Source organism: Capra hircus, chromosome 12 (genome assembly GCF_001704415.2).
Source record: "Capra hircus breed San Clemente chromosome 12, ASM170441v1, whole genome shotgun sequence".
Lineage (NCBI taxonomy): Eukaryota > Metazoa > Chordata > Mammalia > Artiodactyla > Bovidae > Capra > Capra hircus.
Genome location: NC_030819.1, coordinates 54,911,833 through 54,930,336, shown reverse-complemented (window position 1 = coordinate 54,930,336; position 18,504 = coordinate 54,911,833). Strand labels below are relative to the sequence as shown.

Sequence of the window (18,504 nt, the reverse complement as noted above, 5' to 3'; positions counted from 1 at the left end):
GCTCTACAAAGAGCCTGAAGGTAGCCAGGAAAAAGGAGTTTTGCATCCATGAAACAGGAGGATTTGTTCAAGGGGAACTACCCAGATGATCACAGGCATTTCTGAGATCATCCTGCATTCCAGCACCCCACCCTGGACACCCCCAATCCCAGGGTCTAAAGGGAAAAGGCATCAGCACGTCTTCTATGCGAGAAAGCACCAGACTAGGTATTGGGTTATGGAAAAACCCAAATGAACTTTCTAGCCAACCCTATATACTTTAATACAGTAGCTTGAATTGCATGAAATTGTCACTTTTCTTATTTTTCTCTCTAGAGCTTCTGTGAGGTAGATTTTATTATCTCAGTTTACAGATAAAGAACCAACACCCAGAAAGGTTAAGTAGCCTCTGCAAGGCCACACAACTCAGCCATGCAAAAGGAAGTGTTCGGGTGCAAGGCTCATCCCCCTGACACACACACACCTCAGTGCTACAGAAGGGCTGCCTTCTAGAAATGATCCATTGCTCCAAAATCCTGAAAATGATTCTGGTCTGTGTTCTGGAGGCAAGCTGGTATCCAGCCTTGAGATAAGTTGACATTAAATCTGAAAGCATCTTATCCCTCAGCTAGTTTTGTCTTCCTGCTTACGACCACACACAGGGAGACAAAACTAGCTGAGCAATAAGATGCTAGAAGGGGCAAATCGGCTGCCCATGCTTGTCTATTATAGGCCCAAGATAAAAGCCATGGCCCTGCCTGTAAATGGAAAAATATGAGCTAAAGAACCTGGTTTTCCCTCTGTGCCAAAGGGGCATCAGGGCATGGAAGAATGAATCTGAGGGGGAAATTCTGACTTGAGATTTTCTTTAAAGGCCCAGAGAATCTGTTCTATGCAATACAAAAATAGTGTGTATAATATCTTAATAAAGGCTTATCATTTTTTTAAGCCAGCAGCCTTGACTGCAAGAGATTGCCAAATCACCCACTATATAACATCACTAAAACACTATTTTCATTCAAGCTTTCTTGTTTAAGTTGGTTGGCCATCTGTTTCTAGGAGACACTGGAAAGGCAGAAGGTCAAACAAAGGCCATGACTCAGAAGCTCTTTCAAAGTGCCCTTGAGCAAAACCTTTAACCTTTCTGGGCCTTAAGCCCATGTCTGAGATGAGAAGAGTAATCATGTTGTTTATTTGTCTAACAAATATTTGTTGAGCATCTACTCTGAGCCAATCCCAACTCCTTTGGGAGGCTTCTAGTGTTTATTTGGTTATTATTAAAAAATGACTTGTGCTTATGAAATTCCATTCCAATATCTACCACAATGTGAAACGCACAGCCTTCCACTCACTTCTAGGACTGTCCTACAGAAACACACACGGGCGCAAAGATCACAGGCTGTTTATTAAATAGTATTTGTAATGGCAAAAACAAACCACAACTGTAGACCATCTAAATGTCAGGAATGCCATTAATCAATTTAAAAGGATGAGAAAAGTCCGTCACATTTAAAAGGAGAGAAAGCAAATTATATACATCAAATTTGCTTTTATATTTTTATATATGATCCCATTTATGTAAACAAACAAAAGACTTTTGATTGGCTTCATATATTTATAAATGCATAGAAAACGGTCTGAAACTCCAAGTGATTAACAGTAGTTACTTCTAAAAAGGTAATTGGATTTCTTTCTTTTTTTAAAAAGTAACTGGATTGGGATGACTTTTACTTTTTACTCCATAAACATATTGTTGAAATATTTTACAGCAAGCCAATATGACTTATTTTAAACTTCTAAACATAATTTGAAATTTGTTAATGCTTTATAAGTTAACCAATAAGAGCAGACAGACAGGACAAAGTTAATCTAGGCTTTAGACTCTGCTAATTCTTAGACTGATGTTGTTTATCTCTGAGAATGAAGCTGAAGTCAGATGCTTACAGACCCTCCTGACTTGAGATAACCTTGAGGAATCCAGGGAGGAAGAGGTTACAGGGAAAACATAACAACACAGCAGAGATGTTTACAGAAGGGGCCTCTCTGCCCTTGCAGGCCCCTCTGTGCTTCTCCTTTGTAATTCTCAAAGTGGGGAAAGTGAGAAAAAGAGATGTGGGCGCATCCCTGCCTGGAAGCTTCTAGCTGGGCCTGGTTCTGACAGAAGTAAGCCTTGGGAGGGCGCTCCCGCAGGGCGCTCCCACGAGGTGCCCAGGTCCGAGTCAGCACCTGACCCTCAGGGACCCGGTCCACCCAGAGGGATGTCCAGTAACTGACCCCACACCACTCCAGCCTCACTGTAGCCCAGAGGATGCTGGCTCAAGAGGGTGGAGGAGTGAACACAGGCTGGAGACTGGCCTTTCTGCAGAGCGTGGGGAAGTCGGTGCAGTGAGAGCTGAGTGCTGCTCACCTCCGAGGGGACGAGGGCCGCCCTCAAGGAGAGAGCCCCACTGTCCCGCCGCCCTGACTCTCCCTTGCCCCTCACACAGAGGGGGCCACGGCCAGTGAGTACAAGGCTCTGATGACCGAGCTCAAGATCCTGACCCACATCGGCCACCATCTGAACGTCGTCAACCTGCTGGGAGCCTGCACCAAGCAAGGAGGTAGGTGGTGAGGGGGCTGCTCTTCGGGTTCACACGCCAGGGCAGCTTCTCTGTCCCCCCCCACCCTTCCCTCCACCCCCTGGAAGACGGCCTGCTATGGTCCGGAGGAGTCTGTCCCAGGATGGAAGGGGCTCCCATCCTGGAAATGCCTTCCCTGGATGCTTAGCTTAAAGGTTCCAAACAGAAGGACTCCCTTTGAGACCCGTCTGGTTCTGATGAACCAGACCCAGAAGGACACCCATGATGGGAGCCGAGGTAAACTCGCAGAAGGTGGGCATTCCGGAAGCTTCCTCCAAGGGAAGGGATGGCTCCAGGCAGGATCCCAGTGGAAGGAGGGGCCAGCCATGGCCTTCAGACAGCCCTCACCCACCCGGGCCAAGTGCAGGGACTGGGCTGTGTCATGACCAAGGCTCCCACAGGCCTTTCCAACCTCCCCAGGGCAGGGCCCGCAGCCAGGGGCCCCTCTGGGGCCACGTCTTCTTTGATCCAGAACCTGATGCTGTTCTTCCCTCAGGCCTTGAGCCGGGTTGGATGAGTGGTGGGGAGGACTGAAGGGCCTGGGGGAAGACTACAGGGCGCCCGGGGACCCGCAGTGCAGGTCTGGGGTTGCCTCCCTTCCCAACCTTCTTGCTTCTTTTGGCCAGAAGTTGGCAAACCACGGCCGGTCAGCCTGTGGGCTTCATCTGACCGTTTGAAATAGCTGGGGGACAGGGTTGGGGCGGCGGGCAAAAGAAGTATATTTTGTGACATGGGATAATGTTACGAAATTCAAATCCCTGTGTTCGTAAAGTTGAAACACACTCAAGGGTGCCATCCAAGGCGCTCTCAGGCTTCAGAGGCAGACTTGATAGAAGTGTGGCCTGCCGCCTAGTCACTCAGTCGAGTCCGACTCTTGGCGACCCCGTGGACTGTAGCTCGCCAGGCTCCTCTGTCCATGGGATTTTCCAGGCAAGGATACTGGAGTGGGTTGCCATTCCCTTCTCCAGGGTTGTGTGGCCTACTGAACCTCAAATATTTATCTTCTCTTCCTTTATAAATTGGCTGATCCCCACTTTAGATCTTGAAAGCCCCAAGGCAGTCTCCATGCAGACGCCCCCAGGGGGCTGTGGTGCAGGGAAGCCAGGCCAGACAGGACCTGGGAGAAGGGGCTGATGTGACAGTGTCCAGAGGCTGGGGGCAGGGAGGGTGGCTGCCAGTCACAGGCAGAGCCCTGACCTTGCCCCGCCCCCTCCTCAAAGTTCTCTCTCTCTCCTACTACTCTTTTTTTCTGCTTCCTCCCCATACTCCTCCCCCATGTCTACTCCTTTTGTATTTTTAAACTCTTTCTCAGGTTCAGTTGAAAGAGAAATCTCACTCCTAAGTTGCATCTCCCAGAAAATGTTAGTTACCGAATCCTGTCTGACTCATTTTCGACCCTATGAACTGTAGCCCATCAGGCTCCTCTGTCCATGGGATTCTCCAGGCAAGAGTACTGGAGTGGGTAGCCATTCCCTTCTCCAGGGGGTCTTCCCAACCCAGGGTTTCCCGCAGAACTCGCTAATATTAAAATAAGTAGGTTTGAGACCTCCAGGCCTACTGAAGCTGGCAGATGACTGGCTGAGCTTGCGTTGCTCTGGTTGCAGGGCCCCTGATGGTGATTGTTGAATACTGCAAATATGGAAATCTCTCCAACTATCTCAAGAGCAAACGGGCCTTATTCTTTCTCAACAAGGTAAGGAACTTCTGGGTTGGGGATTTTTCAACAAAGAATTGAGTTTCCATTCAGGCTATAGCAACATAGTCACGTCTAGTAGTCATGTACGGATGTGAGAGTTGGATCATAGAGAAGGCTGAGCACCAAAGAACTGATGCTTTCAAATTACGGTGTTAGAGAAGACTCTTGAGAGTCCCTTAGACTGCAAGGAGATCAAACTAGTCAATCCTAAAGGAAATCAACCCTGAGTATTCATTGGAAGGACTAATGCTGAAGCTAAAGCTCCAAGTCTTTGGTCACCTGATGGGAAGAACTGACTTATTGGAAAAGACCCTGATGCTGGGAAAGACTGAAGGCAAGAGAAGGGGGTGACAGAGGATGAGATGGTTGGATGGCATCTCTGACTTGATGGACATGAGTTTGAGACAGTGAAGAACAGGGAAGCCTGATGTGCTGCAGTCCATGTGGTTGCAAAGAGCTAGACATGACCAGAGCAACTGAACAACAAAAATAATAGCATAAAACAAGAAAATACACTTTCCCGTTGCCAACTAGAGAAATGTTGCTAGCTATCCATCCGGCTCTACAAGGACCGAGTCATGAGCCACTTCAGTTGCTGACCTTTGTTCTCAGTCGCTCAGTCGTGTCCAATTCTTTGCATCTCCATGGATGGTAGCCTACCAGGTTCCTCTGTCCATGGAATTTTCCAGGCAACAAAACTGGAGTGGGTTGCCATTTCCTCCTCCAGAGGATCTTTTGCTGACCTTTAAAACACTCTGAAAGGAGTTCAGGTGGAGATTAGAAATAAGGCAATCTGTGCCCTGGGAAAACTAGCAGAACAGGCCTTCAGATAGTCACCAATTTTCACATAAGAAATTTTTTAGGAACCTGTATCTTGCTCTCTCTCCTAGTCAGAAAAGCTCTGAAACCATTAACTAAGGTATCTATTCCCTGGGACTAGCAGCAGCCTTTCGCCTGCATATGCTCTGGGTTGCACGCACTGTCTTCACCAGAATCACGTGTAAACTGACCTCCTCTACCTCCTCAGAGCTCTCTGCAAGGCTGCTTCCAGAACACAGTCCTCAGAAAGACACTGAATAAACCTGACTCACAGTTTTTAGGTTGTGCTTTTCCTCAGTCAACACCATTAATAACTAAGCTTAAAATACAATCTCTGCCTTTTCCTTTAAGTTTTTTTTTTCCCAGAAATTAATGCAACATTGTAAAGCAATGACACTCCAATAAAGGAGCTAGATAACAAGGAAGCAAAAAAAAAAAAAAAACAAAACAAAAAACCTCTTTCTGTGCTAATATATCACACTCTTTTTGTGGTGAGCACAGAGCTTATTTGATCCCACTGTGTGCAGTGATAGAGATTAAATCTACTAGCCATCTATCTAAATGTTAAGTCATCTTGATAAATTTCTCTCTCCCCATCTCCCTCCCTCTCTCTCCATACAGACCCAGACATGCACAAATCACTTAGTCACTCATATCTTAAAAGATGATGGCAAGGCAGATTCTTTACTATCTGAGCCACCAGGGAAGCCCAAACCTAGGTGGCATATTAAAAGGCAAAGACATCACTTTGCTGACAAAGGTCCATCTAGTCAAAGCTATGGTTTTTCCAGTAGTCATGTACAGATGTGAGAGTTGGACCATAAAGAGGGTTGAGCACTGAAGAACTGATACTTTCGAATTGTGGTGCTGGAGAAGACTCTTGAGAATCCCTTGGACTGCAAGGAGATCCAGTTAATCCTATAGGAAATCAACCCTGAATATTCACTGGAAGGACTGATGCTGAAACTGAAGCTCCAATACTTTGGCCACCTGATGGGAAGAACTGACTCATTGGAAAAGACCCTGATGTTGGGAAAGACTGAGGGTGGGAGGAGAAGGGGACGACAGAGGATGAGATGGTTGGATAGCATCACCAACTCAAGGGACATAGGTTTGAGCAAATTCTGGGAGACTGAAGGACAGGGAAGCCTGGTGTGCTGCAGTCCATGGAGTTGCAAAGAGTTGGACACGACTTAGCAACTGAAAAATAACATGATGAGAATCTTAAAGCTGAAAGGGATCTTTGTGATCAGCTAGTCCACACTCACATCATAGACGTGCCTAGAAAGTCCAGCGATTGCCTTAAGGACATGAACTTGGCAAAAGATAAAGTCAAGAAGAAAGAACCCAGTTCTTCTAATGTCCCTTCAATACTTTTTCCATGCACTGACCTGGGTAAGAGGGGGAAAAAAACACAAGAAAAAGTGGAGAATGGTGCCCTGGACTGAGAGCTGTACAACTTCTCCTCAGTCCTGAAATCCTGGGCTGGCTTCAGGAAGAACTAAGCCAGCAAGAATACCCCAGGGACCTGGGCAGGATGGAACGTTTGCGTTCGTACGTCCTTTGTTTGAAGAGCCTGCTTCCTTCTCGGGCTATATTTAATGATTCACCTCCCTGTTGGTGGAGCTCAGTGTTTTCGTGGAAAACACACAGCTGTATTTCATATTTGGAACCTAAAGACATATAAAGAGAAGGTGAAAGAAAAACCGAAAGGCTAAATCGAAATGGGATATTTCATTTTCCAAATAAATTCACTAGGATCTTTAAATATTATTTGTAATAAATCCAGTGGATTCTGTCCGAGTCCCAAAAGTTCAGTAAATCAACCTTTATTTACCCAAAACAGTTACCAATAAGCAGAGCTAAGTATACCATTGACCGGGAGTGGGGAAGCGGGGGTGGGGTGGGGGAGTCTGAGTTATGGTCCCTGGAGCTTCGCCAAAGAGTCAAGAACTTTTCACCCCAGCACCTTCCCCTGCCCACTTCTGTCCTGGAAAGGGTCTCGTGGGAAATAAAATTTCAGTCCCCAACTGAGCAGAATCAAATCTAACTGCCTCAGGGACATACAGTAACCAGAGTTAACATTCTTTACCTGCTCTCAGGTAGGTCACCTGGATGGCAGCGGGGGTTCACTCTGAGAACTAACTCCCTTCTGCAGCAGGCGCAGAGGGCCTCTTTCCAGGGGCAGGAGCCTAGAGACCTTTTGTGCTTCCACGGTTTTGGGGGCTGAAGCTGTCTTGTCTGTCCTCTGCTTGCTCCCACTACGCCCTCTAGTGGAGGGACCATTCCGATGTAGTGATGCTTCCAGGAAAAACCAAGGAAGGATGGAGAGCCGGCCCAGCCACAAAGCGCAGGTGGTTCAGGGAACACCTCTGAACCCCAGTTCCCCTACAGCCACCCCTGAGCCAGGTACCTGGTAGACTCATGAAGCCACTGATAATGCTGTTTCTAGAGTCACAGCAATTAGATGAATTACTAAAGATGATACCCATCTTTTCTGGTTCCACCCAAAATGAATAACTCCTGTGAGTCCAAACACAAGATGATAGAGCTTTTCAGATGTGGAAAAGGAAATCCCAGAAAAGCAAGGTGGTTCGCTGCTCAAGATCACACACTTAATGAAAGAGTTGGATACACACCAGGGCTCAGATGCCCAGTTCAGAATGAAAGGCATTTTCTGCCTTTGTTAGGATCAGGCTACATCTTTGAATGGAGAGGAGAAAAAGAAATGTTCATGTTTCCTCCTTCTCCAAGGAAACCAGACACATTGGTAACTGCAGCCTCCTGTTATTACTCCCCCTGGGGATTATAAAGCATGGTCTCAGGTCGACTGGGGACCCTTGTCCATCATTCCATATCATCTTTCCCAAGATGGCGCTCAGGATGGAAAAGTGCTTACGGGCACAGAACGGAGTTGGCCAGACCTGGGTTCAAGCTTTGCCATCTACCAGCTGCATGTGACTTTGATTATTTGACTTCTCTGAATCTATTCCTTCATGTATTGTAAGAGCTACTTTGTAAAACTTTTGGAAAGATTAAACAAGAAAACATACCTAAGATCCTCAGTGTGCTGGCTCGCAGAGTTAAGTGCTCGGTAAACAGCAGCTGCTGTGAATATTCCTTTATCCCACCTGAGATGCTACCCAGAAGCCCTGTCAAAAGTGGAAGACATCCCACCCCCAGCGGGCAGCCAGGCTACTAGCTCACTAGCCCTTCTGCCAGAGGACATCCTCCCAACACAGGCAATTGCTGGCCGTCCCTTTCATCACTGTCTTCCTTGGTCTCTTAAAAGGATGCAGCCTTACACGTGGAGCCTAAGAAAGAAAAGATGGAGCCGGACCTGGAGCAGGGCGAGAAGCAAAGACTAGACAGCGTTACCAGCAGCGAGAGCTTCGCGAGCTCTGGGTTTCAGGAAGATAAAAGTCTCAGTGATGTTGAGGAAGAGGAGGGTAGGTATTAATTCCTTCCTGTCCTCCACTCTGAGATATTTTTACGACACACTGTGCATCTCTGAAATTTTTTTCGTATTTATCACCCTAATAAACATCCGTGAGAGACTCGAAGGCTAATGTCCTGGGGAGATAAGATTTGAATTTAGATTATTTCCAGAGTTACTAATTTTGACAGGGAACTGTACAATTGTCTTCCCCCCCAGGCCTTTCTGTCTTAATGGATCATCCCCCCTGCCCCCCACCCCCGTCCCCACCTCCCCCAACACTAGCAAACCGGGCTAGAGGCCTGGAAAAATGTTGGCTATTCATGTGGAGACTGAAATGCTCTCAGAGATGAACTCTGATCTGTTTGTTGGTTTGTTATATGTTCTGTTAACGCTGTTCCAATAAGCTGGGATTTGGTGGCCTGACAAGAGACTTTACAAACAGCTCCGGTTTTAATGCTTTCCAGATTTTGATGACTTCTACAAGCAGCCCATCACTATGGAAGATCTGATTTCTTACAGTTTTCAAGTGGCCAGAGGCATGGAGTTTTTGTCTTCCAGAAAGGTCAGCTCTCACTCCTCACTGTTCTGCTTCTTCGCTGGGCCTGGATGTGTGGGTACACACATGGGCAAACACAAACCTTTGCTATAAGTTCCCTTTTCCTCATATTTGCTAGTATGTAGGCCCTTAAATGGGCTTCCCTGGTGGCTCATTGGTAAAGAATCTGCCTGCCACTCAAGAAGATGTGGGTTCAATTCTTGGGTCAGAAGATCCCCTGAAGGAAAAAATGGCAAGCCACTCCAGCATCCTTGCCTGGAAAATCCCAGACAGAGGAGCCTGGCAGGGTATAGTCCATAGGGTCACAAAAGAGTGAGATACAACTTAGTAACTAAACAACAATAGGTCCTTAAACATAGAGTGAACTTCACAACACACGTCTTAGTCTGTCCTGATGTAAGGGAGGAGGTTTGAGAAATGACTCTTGGGCACCAGTGAAAGTGTTAGTCTCTAAGTCATGTCCTACTCTTTGCAACCTCTATGGACTGTAACCCACCAGACTCCTCTGTCCATGGGATTCTCCAGGCAAGAATACTGGAGTGGGTTGCCATTCCCTTCTCCAGGGGATCTTCCTGACCCAGGAATCAAACCCAGGACTCCTGCATGGCAGGCGGATTCTTCAGTGTCTGAGCCACCAGGGAAGGCTTGTGGGTAGGGTACCAGTGGGTAGAACTTAATTCCAGGGGAAGAGCTCGCTGGGCTTCAGACTAGACGATCCCGGCACCCACGCTCCATGTTTTCCCCTAGCATGCCTCCAGAAGCGGTCAGAATCTCAGAGTACTCGGCTCCACATCTGTTAGCTCATCCCAGGGGAGTCCTCCTAGGAGACTCCAGCTGGGCGGTGATCTGGTCTCAGCAGCTCAGGATAGAAGGCTATGGGGAAGCCGTGCTCCCTGGGAGGATGGACGGCCAGCTCTGTTTACCTGATGCCATCCTGCAGCACTGGGGCAGAGAGGATTCGAGGCACTCCTTGACTTGGGGGCCTCCAAGGGGTCTGAATTTGTAGAGAGAAGTGCTTCATGTTTGGGGCGACCCCATGTGCACGGAAAGCTGGTCCCTTCATGTAAAGGAAGCATGTGGCATGAGTCCCTGAGTTAGGAACAGCGAGAAGGCGCAGGGAACTTCTGGATGAGATTAAGACAGCATCGACGGTGCCGCTGGTTTCATTCTAGTGCATTCATCGGGACCTGGCTGCGCGGAACATACTTTTGTCTGAGAACAACGTGGTGAAGATTTGTGACTTCGGCCTTGCCCGGGATATTTATAAGAACCCCGACTATGTGAGAAAAGGAGATGTAAGTCCAAAGTTTGATGTTTGTTTGACTCATTGGGGCCCTATCATTTCTAAACCATAGACCAAAGCCCTTGGTAAATATTTACACTTCCTCGGCAGAGGTCCCCAAACAACAGCCTGTGCAGACAGGCTGGCCCCACGGCCTCTGGACCCGAGGGTCCTTGCACGGGGCCCAGAGAGGCCCTGCTCTGCTCCTCCGGTCCTTCCCTTGGCCCCAGCCCAGCTCCTGTCCCTTGGACCCTTGACCACTGGTCAGTAGCCCTGCCGAGCCCACGTCAGCCCCTCCTCTCCCCTGCCTGGGGGAGTTCCCCAGGCAGCTGGGAGAACAGCCTGGACTCTTCCCCTCAGATAAAGCCGGGTGATGGATTCGGCAGGTGTACACGTCTCAGGAAAGGGTGGGGGCAGCCGTCCGCATGACCTCGCTGGGGAGGAAATCACGTCCCCCTCGGCCCTGCCCTCCTGCCCAGCATCTCTGCTGGCTCACACTGGCCTCTCCTCCCTCCCGTCTCTGGCAATAAGTGTTATTTCCACTTTCAGAGCTGACCTCCCGTGTCCTCTCCCCTCTGGCCTTTACCCTGAAGGCTTCATTACGTCTGGGTCTGGGCCCAGACAACTACTCTCTGCTCCTATGTGCTAGGGCGAGCACACAGGTCATCCAGAGAGCTTGTTAAACTGATTCCAAAGTCTTGAGTGGGGCCTGAGACTCTAACAACTCTTCAGGTGCAGCGGACTCAGCCAGTCCCAGGATTCTACTTTGAGAACCACGCTCCCCTGTCTCTCTTCTTTCTCTCTCTCTGACCTCACTTCAAGGCATGCAGGATCTTAGTTCCCCGACCAGGGATGGAACGCACATCCCCTGCATCAGAAACCTGGAGTCTTAACCACTGGACCCCGCTGGGGGAGTCCCCCACAGTTTCTTTAAAAGGAAAACACAACAGGCTTTCCTCGAGAGCCCCGACTTGCAAAGATGGCAACTACCTGGGTGTCTGTCTTGCTCTTTCCTGTGCGTCATTCAGCCTCTCCCCACCCTCCCTGCTGTATCTTTCTCTGTCCCCCACTCATCCCAGGGTCCCTGTCAATCTCCATCTCTATGAAGCCATAGGGCTGAACCCACTGGGACTCCCACTTCAAAACTAGTCACATGGGGCCCTAAACACTGTCTATCACCTTCCTTCTTTTCCGTGCCTTTGCCTACACCTCCCAGTCAGTGACTCTTAAAATCCTGTGTTTTATATCGGAACGCCTTTCAAAAATCCTCCTTGTTAAGAAAAATTCCTGGAAATGATCGATTTTCCAGACGCCTTCTATCGGGTTGGTCAAAAAGTCTGTTTGGATTTTTCCATTAGATGTTACAGAAAAACCCCGAGGAACATTTTGGCCAACCCCGTAATTCGCAGGGCTCTTTCCCGGGTCTGCGTGGCATGCAGGCTGTTTTGGGAAGGAGGCTTTCTTACAGAGTCAGAGTCGGGTGCTCTGGGCACAGAGGAAGGGCTTACTAAGCAGCTACTGCCCATCGTAGGGATGAACACAGCACACTTTCAGGGCCGCACGTCAGTCTGACGCGCACTCTCCGTCCTGGGAAAGCGTGGCTGCTCCGGGAAATGGTTTAAGGCCACACGTTATCTGGGAGGCGACCCCCGGGTGCTCAGGTCGAATGTGCTTGTTTGCATGCCCTCCTGCTATAAGGCCTCCCTTCACCCTTTTCCAGACGCGACTTCCTCTGAAGTGGATGGCTCCCGAGTCCATCTTTGACAAGATCTACAGCACCAAGAGCGACGTGTGGTCCTACGGAGTGCTTCTGTGGGAGATCTTCTCCTTAGGTGAGGCTGGGGGCAGGCGGAGAGGGGACAGCTGCCCAGAGCTGAGCGTCTGCCTCCTCTAGGGAGCTACCTGGGCTGCGGCAGCCACTAAAACCACTCAGAGCAGTGTGCCCATACACGCCTGGACCACAAAAAAAAAAAAACACGCAGGGGGCTGCGAGAGAGGTCCAGCTAGGATACAACCTCCAGTCCCACTTACCTCCAGCCAATCTGGCTACCCCTTCCCTGTCTTCCTAATTCCCTTCCCTTGTCCTAATTCCTCAAACACCCAGACTCTTTAATACCCACGCCTCTCTGCTCCCTGCATCCTTCCACCCAAAACCCTGCAGAATTTCCCAGGAAAGACCCAACAAGCTCAGCTCACCGCCTGCCTCTTTTCAGCATGGCTGGCCCCAGAAGCCAGTTCGCTCAGGATGAATGGCAGAAATGCTGGTTGTGTGTGGGTGCGCTCAGCTTCCACCAACACGCACTGCAGTGGCTGCAAGCCTGGTCCCAGGCCCACGCTCCCAGATGAGTCCGGCGCCCACATCTGGCTGCAGACGCAGACCTAATGCTCCGAGGCCTCCCTCGAACGGCCGGGTCTAGCCAAGTCTTTTAGACTTTGCCAAAAACATGCCTCTCAGAGCAAATAAAAGTCACCCAGTAACATCCCTGGCTTCCTGTAATGTGGGAAATCCATTCCCCTGCTTTCGATGACAGGCACCTGTTGCCTGCAGTCTTTGAAAGCGGCTTGGCGGCCGCAGTGGCCCCGCGGGGACACAGCGCCAGCGCCGCACGCACCCAGCTGCTTCCTCCCAGCTGCGGTCACTCCAAGGTGCAGACAAACAAACGCTGAGAGACACTAGCTTCCAGGGCTGGGATGGGGCTGATATGGAGGCCTGCTCACTCCTAGCCACAAATCCCTCCAAGGGGGCTGTTCCCTGCGATGCTGCCCAGAAAATTTGGCAAAAGGCAAAGTCCCGGCTCCTCTGGCCCTCCAGGCCCGTGGGCAGCCCCCCGACCCTCGAATCAGCCCGCCCAGTCCCGGCTCCCAACCCCCCCCCCAGACCCATCACACAACTGCCCCTCCTCAATGCTGTATGAGGTTTACAAGAAAGTAGGGAGTTAAAATCCCAACAAATGAGTCTCTAAAGGATGGGATTTGTCTAGAGCTCCTTCTCTGGGTGGGGGGACCCCTCAGATGCCAGCCTTTCTCCTGACCAGACAGCCCTGGGAACCAGGCAGGGGGCATCAGACACCCAGCACCGCGGGGCCGACCCAGCTGCTCTGTGGCCGTGCTGTGTGCCAAGGGTCCTTCCCGTCCCTGGGAATTTACCGCCAACCGTCACCTCGGAGGAGACAGACGCTGAACTGGCCCGCACGTGCCCGAGGCCGTAACACGCCCTGTGCTCTCTGGTCCCCGGTGCAGGCGGGTCCCCCTACCCGGGGGTGCAGATGGACGAGGACTTCTGCAGCCGCCTGAAGGACGGGATGAGGATGCGGGCACCCGAGTACGCCACGCCTGAAATGTGAGCCCCCACCCCACCGCCTCCACTCCCACCCGGACCCCCATCCCCCACGGTTCCCCCCAGACCAGGCCTCCTCAGGAAGGGGATGCTCTGTTGAGTTTCAGAATCCCCCGTCCTGGGAGATGCAGGCGAACCCTTGTCTCCAGGGATGCCCCTGAGTACCTCCGTGGGGACCCAGCACCCTCCAGAAGTGGGGCTTTGGGTCCCGGACCCATCCCTACCTGGGTCCTCCCTCCACCCTGACACAGCATCCAGGTGTGAGCCTGGGGAACCCTGAACAGAGCACCGAGGAGCTGGGGGCCAGACCTTGGGGGTGGCTCAGACTGGGAACCAGTGGGCTCGGCAGGCAGCCGGGGTGGAGGCCAGCAGGGAACCAGCGCTGACCCCTGTCCACAGCAGGGATCTGTGGGGGGCTGGTCTGGAATGCAGGGGAGATGGGAGGGAAAGGGGCCTCCTGTTAGGACCTGGCTGGGACCTGTGAGCCCAGGGCCTTCCTGACAGCTCTCCCCGGTGGACAAGTGCTCACTCACCCCGCAGACACTTTTTCCACTCTGGGCCTGTTTTGCACTCTGAGGCCTGGGCAGGAATGTGATGACCCCAGCAGTTTTGTGTCCAGCTGCCATCAAGGACTCAGGGGAGCCCTACCACCACCACGTCCCCCCGCCCCACAGCAGCACCGCCTTTCCTGCAGGGCCCTCCCATCCCACCCACACAGCGGGGGCCTGCTGGGAGCCCTGCGATGGCCTTCGGGAGGAGCTAGAGGGAACGAAGGAAGTGGGGCTTGGCCAGAGTGCAAGGCCACGTCTCTTTCCTTCACGGTCCAGAGACGAGCTGGGTCAGACCCGGGACGAGGAGGCCCGAGGACTCAGGCCACAAGGGCAGGGCTGGGAGCAGCCCAAGCGCAGAGGGAGAAGGGACCCGGCCTCGTCAGGTGCTTGTGGTGTTTTGGCCAGGAAAGCACAAGGCCCTTCTGAGAGCTGGGGAGACAGCCAGGTGAGCCCCAGGCCTGCCTGGGCTGCAGAGAGAGAAAGGCAGGAGAGCTCTGAAGTGCTAGCTTCTTTTCACCAGGAGTTCTGGTTTAAAATGATGACTCTGCACTTCGTGGTTTAAGTATTTTCCCTGCTATAATCTCACTGGAAGACCCCAGACCGTGTCAGGGGCAGGCGGGCGGGAATCGCCATCTGAACTGAATGAGTGATGGAGCTAGCCTCTGAGAAGTGTCATGACTAGTTAGCTACATACAAAGGAGACAGACAGAAAGGTGGTCCTCCGGACTCCCTAGACCACAGGACTATCAAGTTAGGAACATACCCCATGTTCCTTAGAAGAAATATCTCTGACATGTTCACTCATGGTTTGAATTAAATATTTCTGTCCACTTTCCATATAATCTGAAAGTCACAAGGGCAAGTTCCTAGTGACTAGCAATAATAATTGTTGGTGTTCAGTTGCTAAGTCATATCCGATTCTTTGCAACCCTGTGGACTACAGCACGGCAGGCTTCCCTGTCCTTCACCAGCTCCCAGAGCTTGCTCAAACTCATGTCCATTAAGTTGGTGATGCCATCCAACCATCTCATCCTGCCGCCCCCCTTCTCTTTTCACCTTCAACAGTAATAATAATTGCAGTCATTAACAGGGTTTATTATTTATTAGTTACTTAGTGCTTATGAAGAGTCAGGCACTATCTTAAACACTTTAACATATACCCATTTACCTCATTCTCATAACAACCTATGCAGTGGGTGCTATTATTATCCCCATTGTACAGATGAGAAAACCAAGGCATAGGACACAGAAGTGGTTTGCCACTTTGCTAATTAGTTAAGCAAACCAAGTCTGAGTCCAGAGCCCCCAGTACCACTACACACCTGCAGGGTGTGTTTCCAGCGTTTCCAGTTCTTATACTTGTTCTGGTCCAAAACAACTCACATCAACTTTGGGCCCCAAATGGCCTTGGACTTTATGAAAGCTTCAATCTTTATCTGTGAAGAGCACTTGTACCCCAGCTTAGAGCTAGAGAGAAGGGTGGTTCCTCAATTCTAGGGAGTTTCTTATAGAAATTACAAAAAGCAGCAGCTTTGGGAAATGTTAAGTCCAGAAATCAAGAACGGACACAAATACATGTATGGCTGAGTTCCTTCACTGTTCACCTGAAACAACCACAGCATTGTTAATTGGCTACGCATGCAAAGTTGTTGCAGTCATGTGTGACTCTTTGCGACCCCATGAACTGTAGCCTGCCAGGCTCAGGTCCATGGAATACTCCAGGCAAGTATACTGGAGTGGGTTGCCATTGGCTATACCCCAATATAAAATGTTTTTGGTGTTTAAATCTTTTTTTCTTTTAATTAAAAAAAGAAGTCCAAAATTCAAACCTTTAGCATTTGAAAGCTGATGGAGCCATTTCCATGTTGCTTGTACAAATAGCGGGAAGACCTGGGTAAGGATAACGTGCATTCTCAGAACTTGGGTCCTGTGACCTGAACTTGACCTAAATTGATGTGCGCTTGGGAGCTTGGGTGATAGCTTGGACAGGAAGCTCCCTCCACAGGCCCCCTCACCCCTAGCTTGCTTCGAGAAGGCCTGTGGGTTTGGGTGTAACTGGTGTCTCTTTTTCTTATTAAACCTATTTACTTAGTGATGTAAAACGGTTTAACGTTGAGTCATTGGTTCCTCGCCCACAGCCTGTTTGATCAGATGTCTTTCAATGAGGAGGAGAAGTAATGAATGTTTTGATTTTTTTCTTTTCCTTTGGTGTTTGCAGAGATGATTAGCATTGAATTTTAGGCAAGAGGAGTGGAAATCAGAAACCAGGGATCAAAATAAAAAACAGCAATAGTTGTAGGTGGTCCCTTTGGCTGGTTTCAGCAGAGAGGAACCTGGGAGCACCCTGCTCACAGCTCTTGCATTTCCTCCACCTCCGCCTTTCAGCAGTGAAGCAATGCTAGTTGAGATAAGCCTGCAGCCTCTTCTTGACTGAATGCTGCCAACTCCCAGGCCCACCTCCCTTTTTTTGCCTGGTTCAAGCCTTTCTTGCTTTGGCTACTTTTCATAGAACATCTATGTATCTTTTCCGGGCGTCCCTGGTGGCTCAGTGGTAAAGAACCCACCTGCCAATGCAGGAGACATAGGTTCAATCCCTGGGTCAGGAAGATCCCCTGGGGAAAGAAATGGCAACCCACTCCGGTATTCTTGCCTGGAGAACCCCATGGACAGAGGAGCCTGATGGGCTACAGTCCATGGAGTCGCAAAGAGTTGGACACGACTGAGCAACTAAACAACAGCAAGTGTATATACAACTGTGTGTGTGTGGGGGGAGGTGTGTGTGGGGGTGTGTGTGTGGGGGGGTGTGTGTGTGAGGGGGGTGTGGGGGTGTGGGGGGTGTGTGTGGGGTGTGGGTGTGTGGGGGGGGTGTGGGGGGGTTTGTGTGGGCGAGGTGTGTGTGTGGGGGGTGTGTGGGGGTGGTGTGTGTGGGGTGTGTGTGTGTGGGGGTGTGTGGGGGGTGTGTGGGGTGTGTGTGTGGGGTGTGTGTGTGTGGGTGTGTGTGTGGGGGGTATGTGTGTGGGGTGTGGTTGTATGTGTGTGGGGGTGTGTGGGGGGTTGTGTGGGCGAGGTGTGTGGGGGTGTGTGTGCATGTGTGTGTGTGTGTGTAACTGCTCTCCCAACAGCCTCTGAGAGTCTGTCTCTTGCTAGAGGCCAGGGAGCCTTAAGTGAAATAAGGCAGATTCAGGCCAGCCTCCGCCACAGCCCCTGCACCTGAGCTAAGGATCCAAGACTTGAGTCCACCTGCCTCTGCACGATTTCTGCACCTGTCTCAACAGATTAGTTAGATGGCATCACCGACTCAGTGGACATGAGTTTGAGCAAACCCCAGGAGATGGTGAAGGATGGGGAGCCTGACATGCTCTGGTCCATGGGGTCGCAGAGAGTCAGACATGACTTAGCAACTGAGCCACCACCTTACTGTGAGATCCACTTGGGACTGTCTTACGCTCCTCCAGGCCACTGGCAGGCTGGCCCAGGTTCCCTGGATGGGGCACGTGCCTGGAGCCCCCACTCTAAGGCATGGAGAGGTCAGGGAGGTCTCTCAGGTCAGGGAGAGTGAAGGGCCCTTGGGCACGGCCGCCCCCGTCCTGTGTGCCCAGGGAGCAGGGGCGACACCCCCTAGTTATAGCCCCTTCCTCACTCCCAGCCTCCTCCCTGTCTGTAAGTTCCACTCCCAGCAGGACCTGGCCCAAGCAGCCTCTTACGTATCACACTGTGTACCCACAATTTAAACAGAGCGAACACTACATACTGCAAAAAGCATCATCTTTATACGCATGACAATGCCCACCCCTCTGCCGACATGTATGGTAACCCATGTACCCACTACCGCCTCCAGCCGTCTCTATTTTCCTCTCACCCAATAGCTACCAGATCATGTTGGACTGCTGGCACAAAGACCCAAAAGAAAGGCCCAGATTTGTGGAGCTTGTGGAAAAACTAGGTGACCTGCTTCAAGCCAATGTACAACAGGTAAATTTATCTAGACTATCAGAAGGCCAGCTGCCTTTGATGTTAGTCAAGGGGGTGTCTTACTTGTCTCTCGTTATTTAGTGGCTATTCACAGCTGAGATCGGGCTTCCCTGGCGGCTCGGCAGTAAAGAATCCAGCTGCCAAAGCAGAAGACATGGGTTCTACCCCTGAGTCTGGAAGGTCCCCTGGAGGAGTACCCACTCCAGTACTCTTTCCTAGAGAATACCATGGGCAGAGGACACTGGCAGGCTACAC

At 50.6% G+C, this 18,504-nt stretch overlaps 1 protein-coding gene across 1 annotated transcript in view; it reads left to right on the top strand.

Annotated features, from left to right (window-relative positions):
- Positions 1 to 18,504, top strand: part of FLT1 (fms related tyrosine kinase 1) — a 207,481-nt gene that overhangs the window by 174,865 nt on the left and 14,112 nt on the right. The window contains exons 19-26 of the mRNA XM_018056600.1: positions 2,466 to 2,579; positions 4,202 to 4,290; positions 8,405 to 8,561; positions 9,016 to 9,113; positions 10,280 to 10,402; positions 12,110 to 12,221; positions 13,630 to 13,729; positions 18,144 to 18,249. Coding sequence (XP_017912089.1) covers positions 2,466 to 2,579; positions 4,202 to 4,290; positions 8,405 to 8,561; positions 9,016 to 9,113; positions 10,280 to 10,402; positions 12,110 to 12,221; positions 13,630 to 13,729; positions 18,144 to 18,249 — 899 coding nt within the window. The remainder of the gene's footprint in view (positions 1 to 2,465; positions 2,580 to 4,201; positions 4,291 to 8,404; positions 8,562 to 9,015; positions 9,114 to 10,279; positions 10,403 to 12,109; positions 12,222 to 13,629; positions 13,730 to 18,143; positions 18,250 to 18,504) is intronic.